The 15,545-nt window shown below is 43.3% G+C and overlaps 1 protein-coding gene across 1 annotated transcript in view; it reads right to left on the bottom strand.

Moving 5' to 3' along the window:
* Positions 1-674: 674 nt before the first annotated feature.
* LOC113830655 (aldehyde oxidase 1) overlaps positions 675-15,545 on the bottom strand; it is a 64,324-nt gene continuing 49,453 nt past the window's right edge. Inside the window, exons 27-35 of the mRNA XM_027396932.2 lie at positions 15,386-15,481; positions 13,391-13,519; positions 12,708-12,782; positions 10,303-10,355; positions 9,196-9,310; positions 3,152-3,217; positions 2,536-2,724; positions 1,924-2,091; positions 675-1,095 (exon numbers count right to left, since the gene is read on the bottom strand). Of these exons, the coding sequence (XP_027252733.1) occupies positions 1,045-1,095; positions 1,924-2,091; positions 2,536-2,724; positions 3,152-3,217; positions 9,196-9,310; positions 10,303-10,355; positions 12,708-12,782; positions 13,391-13,519; positions 15,386-15,481 (942 nt within the window). The 3' untranslated portion in view covers positions 675-1,044. The remainder of the gene's footprint in view (positions 1,096-1,923; positions 2,092-2,535; positions 2,725-3,151; positions 3,218-9,195; positions 9,311-10,302; positions 10,356-12,707; positions 12,783-13,390; positions 13,520-15,385; positions 15,482-15,545) is intronic.

The following is a 15,545-nucleotide window of genomic DNA, read 5'->3' as shown; positions in this document are numbered from 1 at the left end:
CTGAACATGTTTTAAATACTATAGTAATCACGTGGAAATTGTCTAATGTCTTACCTGTCTGACTGTTCTCCAGTGGCTGCACAGTGTACATCCCTCCAGCAATGAATAGAGCCTCTAGTCTCTCCAAGTCCCACTAATACCTGCCATTGTCCATAGTTGCAACTACTGCTGTCACAGTGTAGGTGAGTGGCATCTTACTACAGCTTTGACCTACATTTCTCAAGGTCAAACAAAGCTGAACATCTTCTCATGTGCTGATTGTCCATTTAAACATCTTGGTCTACTCAATTTATTGGTCCATTAAGAGAAACTGGAGTTATTTGTTCTTTAACTACTAAGTTGTAAGTGTTCTGCACACAATACTTTTGTCATATATTTGTAAATTCTTTCACCTATTCTGTGGGTCTTTCTCTATATATAAATGTATCCTTAGCCCTGGTTGTGTTGGGACAGGTTATTGCTATGTACTGTAGGCTGGCCTTGGAAATTACACCCTCCTTCCTCACCCTTCTGATGAAAGCGTGAGAATGTTGTGGCCATCTTTGTAGTTTGATGATGTTCATTTATCTCTCTCCTCCTGACCCCTGTGGTCCTAGATATGGGGCCTGTATCTGTCCTGACAAAGAAAGTGGGGTGATGGCTCTCAGGGACGAATGAAAGAAATGAAATTACAGTTCACAATAGGAAAGAAATTATTTATAACATACTCATTCAATAATTAGTATAGTTTTTGCTGGTGTATACAAACCAAAAGTGAGGCACAGACAAGGTGTTATATTTAGCTGGACAGATCCAAGGGACAGAATTATAAATTCTCTCCTAAAAGGAAATAATTTAATATTTGTGCAATTTAAAATATGACTTATAATTGTTTAGGTGTGTCTGGAGTAATCTCCAAATCAGCTTCATGAAAAGCAATGCTATGGTTGATTCTGGACTGTGATTATCTGGCTTTCATAGTTAGTATCTTCCTTCCAGCAGACAGACCAGGAGTTACATTCTGCAGTGGAGCTGAGCCAGTCTCTCCAGAAGCTTGCATTTGGCTCACACAGGTATGTTCCAGGGAACAAAGGATCCAGGTTCATCTCTCGGAATCTGGAGGGAAAGAGCAAATTTGGATGTTTGTAACTCAGAAACGTGCTTGTGACTTAGGTTAAAAATAGGAGAAGATAGTGAAGGCGAAAACACCACAGGCTTCGGGGCCAATGAGATCAGAGAATGACATCGTGTGATGTAGGGAGGCCTCGTGGAGAGGGTCTAGCAGAGGGATGGAGAGCTTTCAAATGCATGTGGAGAGGGACTAGGGAAACATGGAGTCAGTGTCTGTTTCTCTTTGTGAGGTGCGGGATGCTCTGCAGAGACAGTGTGGAAGGAGTGTAGGAGGTCACCCCAGTGAGAGAAGGGAATTGTAGCTACAGAGGTAGCTGAGTGGCAAGTCTTCCCTCACAGTCACAGATCACAAGTCATGGTGCTGTACAGACACACAGAGACAGGGGGTGTGTGCTCAGCAGGAATGATACTGTGGGAGGGCTCTTTCCATCACGCTGCCAGGGTCTGCTTGGGCAACAGTGGGGATATAGCAGAGTGACCTTGATTCTTGGCCAGGTGTCCCAGGGTCAGGCTACAGCCCTTGAACTCCTAGGCCTGACTCAGGGAAACGAAACTGAGAGAATGAACCTTCAGTTCCCCTCAAGTGATAACGACCTGAGCACACAGGAGACCAAGCAAGGCCAGGCTGATGAAAAGACACAGTCAAGGGGCACAAGTTCAAGAGCAATTCTGTCCCTCTCAGGTACCCTAAGGAGTTCCTGTCATGTTTATTTCTGAGGAAAAAACACAGCACTGGCTTAAAGAAACTTGGCCATGTAAATGGGATAGAAATAAAGACTTTATGTTTTTTTTTTTCTCTTGAGTGTAACATACCATTTTTGTGAACTTATCTTCACAGGCCATTCGGATCTTCTCTGGAGTCAGTGGACTGTTGAGCCTCAATGGTCCAGATATGCCTCTCTCCTCTCGTGCTGCGCTCACTGCATCACGGATGGCAAAAAATACCGAACATCCCAGGAACAACCCAGACTCTCCCAGACCCTTGAGAGAAATGAGCCATGTGTGTTATGACACAAATTGTGCTTCCCTCTCTGAAGGTACATTCATACGTGAATATGTACATACATGCAGCATATAATGATTATATACAAATATAATCTATAGACCACCATAAGTAAATTGTAATTAAAAATAATTTAACTATTTAGAATTCTAGCTTATAAAATTATCTTAAATATAGCACAGATAGGCATGAAGATGATTATTGCAATATAAAAAGTCAAATGGAGTCTGATAGTTCATGCTAGGCAGATTGGGAATAATTGAATAATTTTTACCATGCCATTAAGTTACTATATAATTAGAATGCTCAATAAGGACTCCTTTTGTAATCTCAGTAAAGATACTGAACAACCAAGCAGACCAATGTCTGTCCACCCCACAGACATCAAGGAAGCAGGGACTTAGTCATGGAGCAGAGCTCACCTTAGATGAATACAGGGTGTTTGAGTGTTCAGATGGGGGCAGGAAAGAAATGTGCATCTCTGTGGGGACATCACAGACAGCAGGGATTTTGTACTGGCTTGGGCCACGGCTGTACAGAACGCCCTGGGGAGAGTAACTCAGCTCCTCTATGGTGTAGAGTCCCATTCCTTGAATAAACGCGCCTTCAATCTGAGAGAAAAGAAGGAACGACTACCTATGAGGCAATACATCCAAGTGCCTTTCCACTGCTTGCTGCTTGTCTTCCCTTGAGAACTGCAGTCAAGGGCCTTCCAGGGTGTCTGGGAGAGTGTCACCAGGAGCCCACTTAAAAACATTTCTGTATGTTCCATTCAGTGCTAGATTCCAAGTCGGAGGACTCGGGTTTTAGTCATTGCTTAGCCATTGCAATGATAACTCCAGATGAGTCCTCACAGGGCCTGTCCACATAGTGTCATGTTTTCTGCCAATGAGGCAGATGAAACTCTTCCCTGAATTTAACAGATCCAACCTACTAGGGTAAGGTTCTCAAGTGACCAGCAATTGGATGGCTCCTCTTCAGACCTCATAGCAGTTTTTGTCCCACAAACAGTAAACAAAGCAAAATAGTTACATGTACCTGGCCTATGTCAAGGGCTGGGTTTATACTGTGTCCAACATCCATCACAATGTCCGTTCTGATAGTCTAGAAAACAACAACAACAAAAAACCCATAGTTTAATGCACATAACACACAGAGAAAAAGCTGAGAAACACCTCTTACCAGGTATGGGACAAAGTCTTTCTTTGCACTGACCATGTTAATTCATGATAAAGAAGCAACAAAAATTATATTATATGACAAAGTTTATCATCTGAAAACCTTTGGTTTTGAGATAGGGTGTCATGCAGCCCAGGTTGGCTTTGAATGTGATGTGTAGCCAAGGATGACCTTCAGCTTCTGATTCTCCTACTCCCTCCTCCCCATTGATTAAAGCTTGCACCACCAAGCCTGGCCTGTGTGGTGATGAGACATGAACCCAAGGTCCCAGGCAAATATCCACCATTTGAGCTCCATTCCCCATACCCATTCTGCATTTCTTTAAAAAAGAGAATGATTTATTGTTACTTTATGTGGATGAGTGTTGCCTTTAAGTATGGGAAGGATTATGGTCAGCTTTGCCCTTCTCCCAGATTCCTTCTGCCTTGCTAAAAACTATTAGATTGATTGCATTCCTAAAGCTAGCCACCAAGATCTATTCCCTTATTGGGCCCTTTCCACCTTCTGAGGCTTACTATTAAAGTCCAGCTGTCAAACTATTGAAGTCCAGGAATCAAAATTCCTCTTTGGCTCACCCAATTAACACTAATCCTATCATGGGGTTTCCCCCTTGTCCATTTATAAACCCCTGTTTTCCTATGTGTCATGTCTGTGAGCTTTCTATCCAGAGCAGTCCTTTGTCCTCTGGGACCCCTACCCCCTCTCCCCTTGTTTCCTTCTCCTTCCTTGTCCTCAGTGTCCTGTCTTTGTCTCTTATTCCCTGTCCTCTGTCCCTCTAGGACAAATAAATCTCCTTTGTGCTGAGAACTTGGTCTTGGGAGTCCTGAATCTATACTTCTCCTTTCATGTTTCAGTGTGTATTGCCACTCTGTGCATGTTTGGTACCCATGGAGGCCAGAAGAGTGCCATGTCACCTGAAACTGGAGTTACAGACGGTTGTAGGCCATCATGTGCATACGAGGAACTGAACCGGATCCTCTGCAGGAGCAGTAAGGGCTCTGAACCACTGAGCCATCTCTCCAGCCCCTTCACAAGCACTCTTAACCCCAGATTAAGCACTATTTGTTTTCCAAGGAAATAAAAGAATTCACTCACTTTTGATTAGCTGACACAAGAGACAAATATCTTTGGCCTTCAAAATCCCTGTTGCAAAACTCTGTGGCTGCTATCCAAGCTAATACATGGAGTCTGTCCAGCTCAGTGACATTTGTTGAACCATGGAGTTCTGTAGGGGACAATGTAAGCCATACGTGCTAGAAGCTGGCCACAGGTGTGCCTGACCACGCCCATCAGGGCTGGTCAAGGTGAGGTCAGGACGCCTCGTGAAAAGTTTCAAGGGGCTGCAAGGCACATGGGAGCCCTTCTCTCTGGCCTGCCTGCCTTGCTGCCCCTGGCACGCTCTAGTTTGTGTTTGGCTGGTGTTTATCTAAATAAAGATATCTTAACCTTACAGACTATGGATCTTCTCGTAATAGAGTTCAGGAAGTGTCAGCCAAAAAAAGTTTAAACTGCTCTGCATTGCTGTAGAGCTTCCATTTTGTGGGTGGACAAAGAACAAATCCACTCTTATGACTTCCTTTCTGCTAACCTAAAAGTGTAGAAAACAGCAGGCCCTGCCCATGTGCTGGTTACACTTCTGTCCTCTAACAATCTGTAGATTTTTTGGTGTGAATGATGCCCACTGACACACTCTATATATGATTCCTAAGGAGCAAAGAAAAAGCACAGCTGGGTGGTGGTGGTGCCTGCCTTAAATCCCAGTACTCAGGAGGCAGAGGCAATCTGGTGAACAAAGCAAGTTCCGGGACAGCCAGGGCTCTGATACAGAGAAACCCTATCTTGACAATCAAACAAACAAACAAACAAAAATGCACAGGCATTCTTATTTGGTCTGAGACTTCCAATTAACAATTTTTTTCCAGCAAATTAGATAATGATCCAGAACGCCTTGCTGCAATTAAAGTTCAGGTAATTACTTTTCTTTATCAAAAGACAAAATGAAATGAAAAGTTCTCTTTGATATAGTCTGACTGCTCTTCTAGGAGACAAGTGGCCTCCATGGGAGATGAAGAGGAGAACTCTAAAGTCTAATGTTAGTGAAGGTTCTACTTGTTAAAGACATGGGCTTACATCACTGTCTTCTGATGGGACTGACTGGGTAGTCTGCTTCCAAGAGGGCACTTAATGAATCCCTCCACTTGCACATCCCTCTAACCAACCTCTGGCAAAGCCAGTCATTGTGACCACTAGGCTACAGCAGAGACAATGGCTCGTCACTCTGAAACAAGATTAGAAAGGATTGTGGTTTCTGCTTCATTGGCTCTCCCACAAGTGTTATTTTCAACATTTCTTTGGAACCCATAAATCTCAAGGAAGTCAGCTACTATGTCCTTGGCATGCTAAGTGGACAAAGTGATTATTCAAGAAAAGGAGGTAATTGGCTAACAGCCATGGAGAAACCACAGCCTCTCATTAACAACAATGTGATGGTGGTTAAAAGCAGATTCTATGACTGTAGCCCCCACCAAATGCCTGGCCATCGCTTCATGAGAAATCCTGAGCTAGAGTTACCGAGATAAACCAAGTTGTCTCAAATACTGGGCCCTCAGAGGTGATATGAGCCAATAAACACGTATTGTTTTCAGTTGCTAATTTGGGGACGATTTGCTACCTAGCAATAGGTAGCTAAGGTATAGATGTAGGTTCAAAATCTGGGAAATTTTTCAGGAAGGCAGTATTACCAACATAAGAGTGGCTAGGAAACAGGCCTCCAGAGAGGACTTCTTATTGGGGAATATTAGTTTAAGGTGTTTTGCATTTGTTTATGCTGAGGAGTACTTGTTTAATGATGCAAAGGTGTGTTGCATTCCTTTATGCCACATTTGTTTACCTCTGTAAAGCTCTGTTACTTTGCCTGCCTAAAACACCTGATTGGTCTAACAAAGAGCTGAATGACCAATAGCTAGGTAGGAGAGAGAAATGGGTGTGGCTGGTAGGCAGAGACTAAACAGGAGGGAAATCTAGGGAAGAGGGAGGAGTGAGAAAAGGAGGAGAGGAGGACACCAGGGGCGAATAGCCCAGCAACACAGCCACACAGACACACACAGAGTGAGAAGGAAATAAAGAGCTATAGAAGAAAGTAAGGTAAAAAGGCTAGAGGCAAATGTAGCTAAAGAGAAATGGGATAATTTAAGCTAGAAAAGAAATAAACCTAGCTAAGGCTGGGCTTTCAAAAGCAAGAATAATTATTTATTTGGCAGCCAGCTGGCAGGTTGCCAAAGAGTAAATGAAAAATAAAAATAATAATGAAAAAAAAAAAAAAACGCTTACAACTTCTGGTAGGCTGGCTTTTTGTCTGTGGGTGGTGCCTTCTTGTAGGAGAATCTGCAGACCAGCCTACCCAAGCTGCAGTCACCCTGCCCAGGTGTCCTGGCCAGCCCATATGAGCATGCTTGACAGGTACTTCCTCCCTGGGCCAAGCCTGCCTCTATACCCAAGGACTGCTGATGAAGAAACACCAATGAGAAAGGACAAGCAGCACAGTCAGCTACCTGAGCCAATGCAACCTTGGGAAGGAGTATAAAGGCAGGTCTAACTTCCTTAATGAATGAGTCTGCAGCATGCTCTGCTACTCACTGACTCCCAGTGGCTGCTTCTTTGATGCTGTGTCTTTTCACCCCCTCCCTCAAGGAGTGTTCAAGCTGGATCACCCACAACACCTACAATGAAAGTTGAAACTTCTTAAAAGTTCCTACTGATGCAAGAGCTATCTCTGTAGGTAGCAAAGCAAAGGACCCATGATGTTGATGTGAGAACAAAGGCTGGGATTAAAGAGATGATGAAGAATGAAAACAGCAATGTCTGGAACACCGAGAATGCTGAGTAAGAGGGATTCTATCCGGAGATGAGATAACCGAATTAAATACATAGAGGAGTGACAGGACATTGGGCTGCCTAATGCCTAATGCCTAATGCCTAATGCAGCTGATTGCTACAGACTAAGTGTAAAGGTGGCTTCTCACAAGAAACCTCCACTCAGAAGACCATCCCAGACTACTCCATAGTAGGGAGCCAAGCATTAGGTAACTGAGGAAGGCTGCAGCTACATCTGGGTAGCAATAAGGGACTTAACTCTCTGTTGTGTTAGAGCTGCAAGCTGGTCATGGAAATGTAATTGAATGGACCATAATCTAGAAAACCCCCAGCAAGTCACCTGGAATGCTGGTCCTGGAATGCCAGTCAGGGATGACAGTGAGCAGAAAGTCAAGGCCCAAAGCTAAAAGGCATGTGTCAGAGACAGACAGAGGTGGGTGCAGACTTAAATTATCCTAACTGGATAGGTACCATATGAACATCTGCCTGGTTGGGCTAGAAGGACATTCATAGTATGTGGGGGACCTTCCACTGGCTCAGCCTATGATACTCACAGTAGCTAACAATCTTACACAGTTACTCAGACTTCCTCCACTCTCTGCTAGGACCTTAAAAAAAAAAAAAAAAAAAAAAAAAAAAAAAAACCTTGCCAAGAAACTTTGTGACTTTTTCCCTCTTGGGAACCCCTCCACTCTGAAGAGCCTCTCACTTTCCCTTAATTCCCCACTGTGCTGTAATTCTCTTTGTAAAGCCTGCTTCTGCTTTTCACAACAGCCCATGGCTTTAATTGTCACTAGTGCTACACAATAACCTCAGAGCCACTGTTCCAGCTCTACCTTTGGTAACTATGAGTGTCTAGCAGCTTATAACCCTCCATCAAATGCATAAATGAGACAAGAAAGTTCCAATTACACTAAAACAAACAACAACAAAATCCTGAACCAACACCTGGTTAGTTATTATTGTTCTTAGCTCTTAACCAGGCTAAGACATAAGAATATCTAAACAGGTTCTTTCAATAACTCATTTGAGGGCAAAGGGATTCAGAAGTTAGTTAATATGAAAGAACTGTCAGCATAGAGTGGGAGAGCTACTCTAACCTAAGAGTCATGCTTGGAGTATCACTCCAAGTCCCTAGCCTCAGGCCCACATTTCCCAAAGAGACAACAGTCTGAGTGAGAATCTAGACAAATTAGATATTCTAGGAGGCAGGCTCAATAAGGCTATTTCACAGATAAGGCTGACTATAATTTGAAAATATACGGTAAGGATATATTAAATAAAATTATACATGATAAATATCTAAGAATAGAGACACAAAATGTATTTGGAAAGATCAAAAGCTGGAGCTTGCTTCTGGGTAGGTTTTAGGGCAGATTATCACTAAACTAGTATCTTAGTCACATGGCATTTGTGAATGCTGCTGCAACCACATTTCATGTATCTGTGACCATTAACTATACAATGGCCAAGAGTGTTTTCTGTACCAGTAAATGCCATGTACAAGAAAGGAAGGCATGGCCTTGAAACTGTTGTGTATGTATATACATGAGGGTGAATACACATACCCTCAAAATATGTAATGACACTGTAGCTGTTCAAGGAGAGGGCCTGCTTGGCCACTGCCTTCCTCAGGTGGCCCTTGGTCCTTGTTAACAGGCTGTGGACACCTATGGTGTCCTTCAAGAACATCACACTCAGACATTCTCATAAGAGGTCAGGATGGCTAGTTGAGACAACAATCTACATGAAAGCCCTAATCAGGCTGTTTTGAAGTGGATTCTTTCCTATTTGCAGTTAAAAGTATAAACAGAAAACACTTAAGAGAAAGGATATTGGTTCCCACAGAAGACATTATACCACTAAGGCAAGTAATGGGTTTTGTTTTTATCTAGTAATACAGAGAGATCCCCCTTAGGGCAAATGCATGGTGCAGCTCCCACAGACCAAACTGCCTTCCAGTAGGATGCATGTGTGGAGTTGAAGCATCTCAGAAATAGAGTCAGAAGACATTTCTAGGTGGGACTAACCTTGTGGTCCCCAGTCAGGCAATCTATTTCAACCTCTGAGCAGGCAGCTCCATACACAAAATACTCAAAGGGATGGCCTTCCCCTTTCTCCCAGTCTATGTCCGACTCATAACCCCTGAAAGAAAGAGAATTGTTGAGAAGCACTGTTAGTGATAAAGTTCTGCAATCACAGATGATGATTAAACCAGCCCAAAGGGCACTGGGCCACTCAGAAGAGTACATGTATGTACAGGCACATGCCAGCACATAACACATGCCCAATGTGGCCAATGAACACCTCTTCTATAGTCATCTGATTGGGGGTTCAACCTGCGTCTTAAGCAAACACTGTTTCACAGGGGCTTGTCTGCCTGCTTTGTCTCCCTCTGGCTCCATGATTCAGAGCTGTGTGTAAGGAATCAGGCCCAGTGGCTCCCAATAGCTGGCACTACCACCAGGCTCTATGCTTGCTCCATCCACACACTTCTGTAAGAAGTCCCCATGAATGTCAAAGATGTCTAGGCCAGCAGCCTGCTAAGTTCTAGTCCCTATCGCCTCTGTTTCCCCAGCCTGCAGGTGGCCTTGAAAAACACTTCCAGTGTGTATTCCTGATAGCCAGTAGGAGTCCCAGGCAGGTGAGAACATAAGCTAAGACTCTGCCCGGTCTTGGCATTTACTCCTCATGAAAACATTCAACCAAAGGTTTCCTAGAGACTGTGGTTCTCAGGGCTCCACAGTTAGTCAGGTCTCCTTTTTGCCAGTACAGGAGATGCGTATTGAATTTTTTGTTTACCTTTCACCCCTACTCTTGTTTCTTAACTTTAGGAATAAATTCCACTTTCAACCAAAAGCTACAGCTGTGGATTACAAGCACCAGCTCCCAGAAAGCCACATCATGGCCACATTATGACCCAAATCAGCACTCAATCAAGTGCAGCTGTGTGAACCATTTTCTCCACAATGTCTTCTGGATACCTGGATTAATGAGCAGATACATGTTCATTCCAACAGCAGGCTAACTGAAGGTAGTGAGTCAGGCTGGGGGCCAAAATTGCAAATAGAACTGAAATTCTTCCTCAGGCTCATACTGGTCTTGTCCATGACATAGGATCAAGGGGATTATTTTACCTGAAATAGCCAACAGCCGAGAGACTGATGCTCTGGTCAAAAGCAGTCTGCGCCTGTGAGGGACCAGCAGAACATGATGTAAGAAGGACTCTCAAAAGATGCTCAGGACTTGGTTTCATCTGTACCACAAGATAAGCATAGCAGTAGCAAGGAAGGCTCACAATGAACCTTCTGCTGTCACGGTCTCCATCTACACAAACATTCATGGCTCACTGTGTATATAGCAGCATTTGCTCCATGCATGTGGTTATAATAAATGTCTGCCCTGGCATGTTATGCTCATAAACTGAAATATAATCTCCATCCACATCCTTCTTATGAAGATATCTATTCAGTCATCTGGCAAGACTTATTAACATGGTCAATATTTGGACACAATGGTTCGATGTTTAATTTTATATTGTGTATCCATAACAGTTTCAGTTGAGAGAACTGATTTTGCTAAATTGTGCCACTTCCATCCAATGGTCTCCTGTTTCTGCAAGTACATATGATTGATTGCTAAACACAAAACAAAGGTTAGGTCAAAAGTCTCAAGAGAGGTGGGGAAAGGTGCAGCATTATGGAGGAAGGCTGGCTCAACGGCAGCAGCTTGCAATGGAGGGCAAAGGAGGCATGGTCCTGAATTGCATCTGGAAGCAACTTTCTCCAGAAAGCCATTTTTAACCTCTCTGGGCTCAGGCAACACCAAGCAGGGGAAAAACAGCTATGCCCAGAACAGATTTAGAAGTTTCATGTTCTATAATGATAATTGTAATAAAATTATTACTATTGTTGTTGTTGTTTGAGGCAGGGTTTCTCTGAGTAGCCCTGACTGTCCTGGAACTTACTTTGTAGACCAGGCTGGCCTGGAACTCAGAGATTAGCCTGCCTCTGCCTCCCAAATGCTGGGGTTAAGGCGTGTACCACCACCATCCAGTTCACTCCATACTTATTAATTACATAATGAGCCTTTATGAAATAGCAGGAGCCTTTGGGTGAGATACAGGTGGCTGATTTGAGCCTCCAGCATTCTAACCACACATCCTCATGGTGAGCACCCTCAGCCCTGGGGTCTTCCCAAGCAGAACTCTGCACACAACTTTGCCAAATCTGTGTTTTGATATTGTTGAACTAATAATCTAGAGCAGTCGGCATGACAGCTATGCCAGGGGTTTATGAAGGTATTTTCAATGTCATCTTACACTTAACTATCTGCTATTTTGAAGTTAGCTAGTTGACTACATAATGCCTGTCTACCCAAATAAAGCTTGTCTGGAGATCAGAGAGCAGAGCTAGCCACTAGCTAACCATAGAGACCAGGCAGTGGCGGCACACACCTTTAATCCCAGCACCTGGGAGAAGGAAGCAGGAAAATCAGGAGTTCAATGTCATCCTGGGCTACATGAGATTGAACCAGTCTAAAAGAAAAACAGAGCCAGGTGGTGGTGGCTTCATAACTTTAATCCCAGCACTAGGGAGGATCATGCCTTTGATCCCAGCACATGGGAGGCACACACCTTTAGTCCCAGATTCAAGAGGTCGAGAGAGTAGTATCAGGTAGGTGGAGATAGGATCCCTTGCTCATTTGGTGTGAGAATACGTAGAGACAGGAGAGCTCCCATTCAGTCTGGGATTTTTGTGAGGTAAGACGTCTCTAGTTGTTGACGGCTCTGCTTCTCTGATCTTTCAGCTTTCACCCCACCCTCAAAAAGAATGTCTGTCTTCTCCAACTAGACTGCCAGGGTATCAGGAAGCAGGTGAATGTTTCCCCTTCACTGGTGTCTATGATTTGTACAGAACATATCCCTATGCTTGGCTGCCATTTGTTTTTTTATAAATTATTTTATTCTTATGTGTATGAGTGTTTTCCCTGAAGGCATGACTGTGTGTGTACTTCCTGCAGAGGCTAGAAAGAGGCATCAGATCCCTTGGAACTGCAGTTACAGACAGTTGTGAGCTGACATGTGGGTGCTGAGAATTGAACCCACATCCTTTGGAAGGCAACAAGTCCTATTAATCTCTGAGACATCTCTCCACCTCTGGCTTCCTGTCTCTAAATGAGTGTCTACCCGAGCGTCACAGAATACTGCCAGCATTGTTTCTGTATTGTAGTCAGAGTGAATCCAAAGGAGAAGAACACACAGCTGTCATCCATAAAGCACCTAGGTTCCACAGGCTGAAACGTCCATTAACTGTAGCTTAAGGCAGGAGTTGTTGCATGGACACCATCTTTCTCTGGATTAGAAACATCCCTGGGTACACTACTTCTCCCACTCCATGTGGATCTCCATGTGTCACATGCAGAGGGGCCTTTTAGTTGTCATTATGCAATGACAGTGCCTTGAATAAACATAATTCACACTTATTTCTCTCCCCCCACTCACTAGTTTCTGTGATAAAACTTAGAGAACCAGGAGTCTCACCCAATCTTTCCAAGTTCCACGAGGATTCTTGTTGATGATGGGTTCAAGGCGTTTTAGAAGAGTCTGGCAGGCATCCTGTAGGTGATTTTAGGTAAAAATTTTAATCATTTCATGAAAACATCAATGTCAAAACAACATGGTATGTCATACCACAGAGTTACACCCACGGTCCATAGGAACAAAGAAACATAGGGTATCAATGCAGTAGAGGATGACATGAAAGGCTTCATGCAGGGTTGTTGTATGTGTGAGCCTGTCAGACATGCACCTGGCTAAGCCAATTGTCTTACACACCACACTGTAAAAGACCTAAAAGAAGGACCATTGCACACCACCAATCATTGGCTGCAGAACATTAACTTTCTGGGCACATTTGTTTAGGTTTCAAGAAGCCAGCTTGAGCATGAAAGGCAATGAAACTGTCATGGAGAGGCTCTGGTAAAAGGTAGGAGTCTGACTAAACACAGAAAGGGGAAGTCACTGGGTGTGTGGGGTGGAATTAGAAGGACCTGCTGCCCTGTGAAGCAGCAGGCATAGAACTGCTGGGTGCTGTGTCATCTGCTGGGTCTGCGTGCCTGCCCTGCCAAGCCTGAGGAGAATTGAGAGATGAACGATGCTTCTGATCTCCAGCTATGAATTTGTCCCAAAAGGTTAATGAGTGATGCAAAGTCAGCAGGCTTTACCTTTACTGCCAACCCATTGAGATCTGCCACCACAGACCCTCCAGAGGGATTTGTGTTGGGGACAGTTTCTGTGCTTGTCCCACGCAGGTGGATACTGGACATCGGCATCTTTAATTCGCGGCTGACCACCTAGAATTTTGAACATAAGTTTCTTTTCAAACACTTTGGTTAGTTGGACACCTGTGCACATGCCTGGCTGGCATAGCACACGTGTGTAGCCCTTATGTGCACGGCAAGAATGAAGAAGCGGAACCATGAACTCCTTAAGACACAAAAACCCCTCTCTTCTAAAATCCTGGTAGCTAGTGTGGACTCCAAGTTTTAAACACTTTTGTTTCCATTGATTTTTCTCATCAGGAAAAGGCTCCACAATAATGCAAAAGTAAAAACTTCATCCACATCTCTGTATTAATGAAATCAACACTATCAAGTTACTCTCACACCACACTTTGAAAAATTCTACCAAAGAGGACATTATTGTATCAGGAGCTGTCTGGCTTCTATGCCCATCTCTGGCCACACTGCAGGAAAAGAACACCTCTCAGGAAGGACATGGCCTTAGGAACACATGCATCACAGAGGAGGGGATGATGCTGGGATTGAGGGCCAGCATGGGGCTTATAGGTTGCTTTGGTCTATACATTTAGTGCTGGAGAAAATCATGTTAGATGATTGATCTCTCTCTGGCTAGCAGTATGCTTGACAGAGTTTGTCCAAGCTTTCCAAGGACACAGGCATCCTGAGCCTTCCATAACAGAAGGCTCTCAGAAAGCATCCAGACAGAGTCACAGGCTCTCAATATAAGGTCTTTGGTGCAAGAAGGAAAACACTGAAATCTCACTTAAAAGCAGAACTAGAAAACTCTCAGGTACTAGCAGCATGAAAACAAATATAAATAAATAAATAAATAAATAAATAAATAAATAAATAAGCAAACTAAAAATCCTACACATCCCCAGTCCCTACAATTAAAAAGAAAATCTAAATTTTACCACTTGAGTTGCTTTCATTCACCTGGCAAATGATTGAATTATTTCAACAATTCATCAAATTTATTGTTAGTTTAAAGGCTCAACACAACAGATACTTAATGGAAAACAACTTAGTAATGTGTGTCTATAATTCCAAATACTCATACCCCATGATCTAGTAACTCCTACCCTGGAGTAGCAGTTTAAGGAAACAATAGATTTCTTTTAGGAAAATCCATTGAATAGCTCAATAGCTGGGGTAGAGTTAGTTACAAATGCATTCCCCTACCACCCATTAAAATCATGATTGTTAAGAATGTCTTTGTCTGTGTTGTTTTTGAGACAGGATGTCTCTATGTGGCCAAGTTTGGCCTTAGTTTGATCCTCCTGCCTTAGCCTCCAAGTGCTGGGATTATAGGCCAGTTCACCATGACGGGCAATTGTGAAGAATTTGCAATGACACAAAGCAGTGCTCATTCTTGTAAGGTTAGTTGAAAAAAACCTGACAATCAAAAAAATCACACCAGCAACATCTTAGCAATTTACAGTAAGAAAATCAGACAAAATAGAAGGACCCTAACACAGAAATGCTAATAAGCACTGGGTGGAGCTATCAAGTCTGATTTATGTTATTGATTGTTCAGAACTCTTAATCTAAAATGGGCAAGAAACATTAAAATCCATCAGGATTTCCACATTTTTCACCTCCCAGCGAAAACTGGGAGGACAATTCAGTTGTCCACCATAACAGGACAATTCAGTTGCCAATGCATCCAAATGAAAGCAGAAAGCAAACACACAGCCCTCTTTAGCAATGAAACAAACCCATCTTTGGCACATGCTTTTCTAGAGTTCAGTAATGAAACTGACTTGTTTAATACTTTCGGCTAATAGTTCAATGCTTAAGCAGTCAAATTTACAGCATCCTACCATTTTATTTTGGGACAGAGAAATATGCTTAAGTCTTCTCTCATGAAACATCTGTGAGGACATACTCCACAGAATCCAGAGTTCATATTCTTACCTGAATCATTTTAGTGTGGACACCTTGCCCCATCTCAATCCCACCATGAGTGACCAGTGCAGAGCCATCGAGATAAATGTGAACCAGAGCGGCTGCCTGAGGAGGGGTTGAAAAGAAGCAAATCAGAAGAGGCTCTGACCCCTGTCAGGACATCACTGCA

Source organism: Cricetulus griseus, chromosome 2 (genome assembly GCF_003668045.3).
Source record: "Cricetulus griseus strain 17A/GY chromosome 2, alternate assembly CriGri-PICRH-1.0, whole genome shotgun sequence".
Taxonomy (NCBI): domain Eukaryota; kingdom Metazoa; phylum Chordata; class Mammalia; order Rodentia; family Cricetidae; genus Cricetulus; species Cricetulus griseus.
The sequence above is the reverse complement of the archived record's forward strand: the minus strand, read 5'-3'. Positions and strand labels throughout refer to the sequence as shown.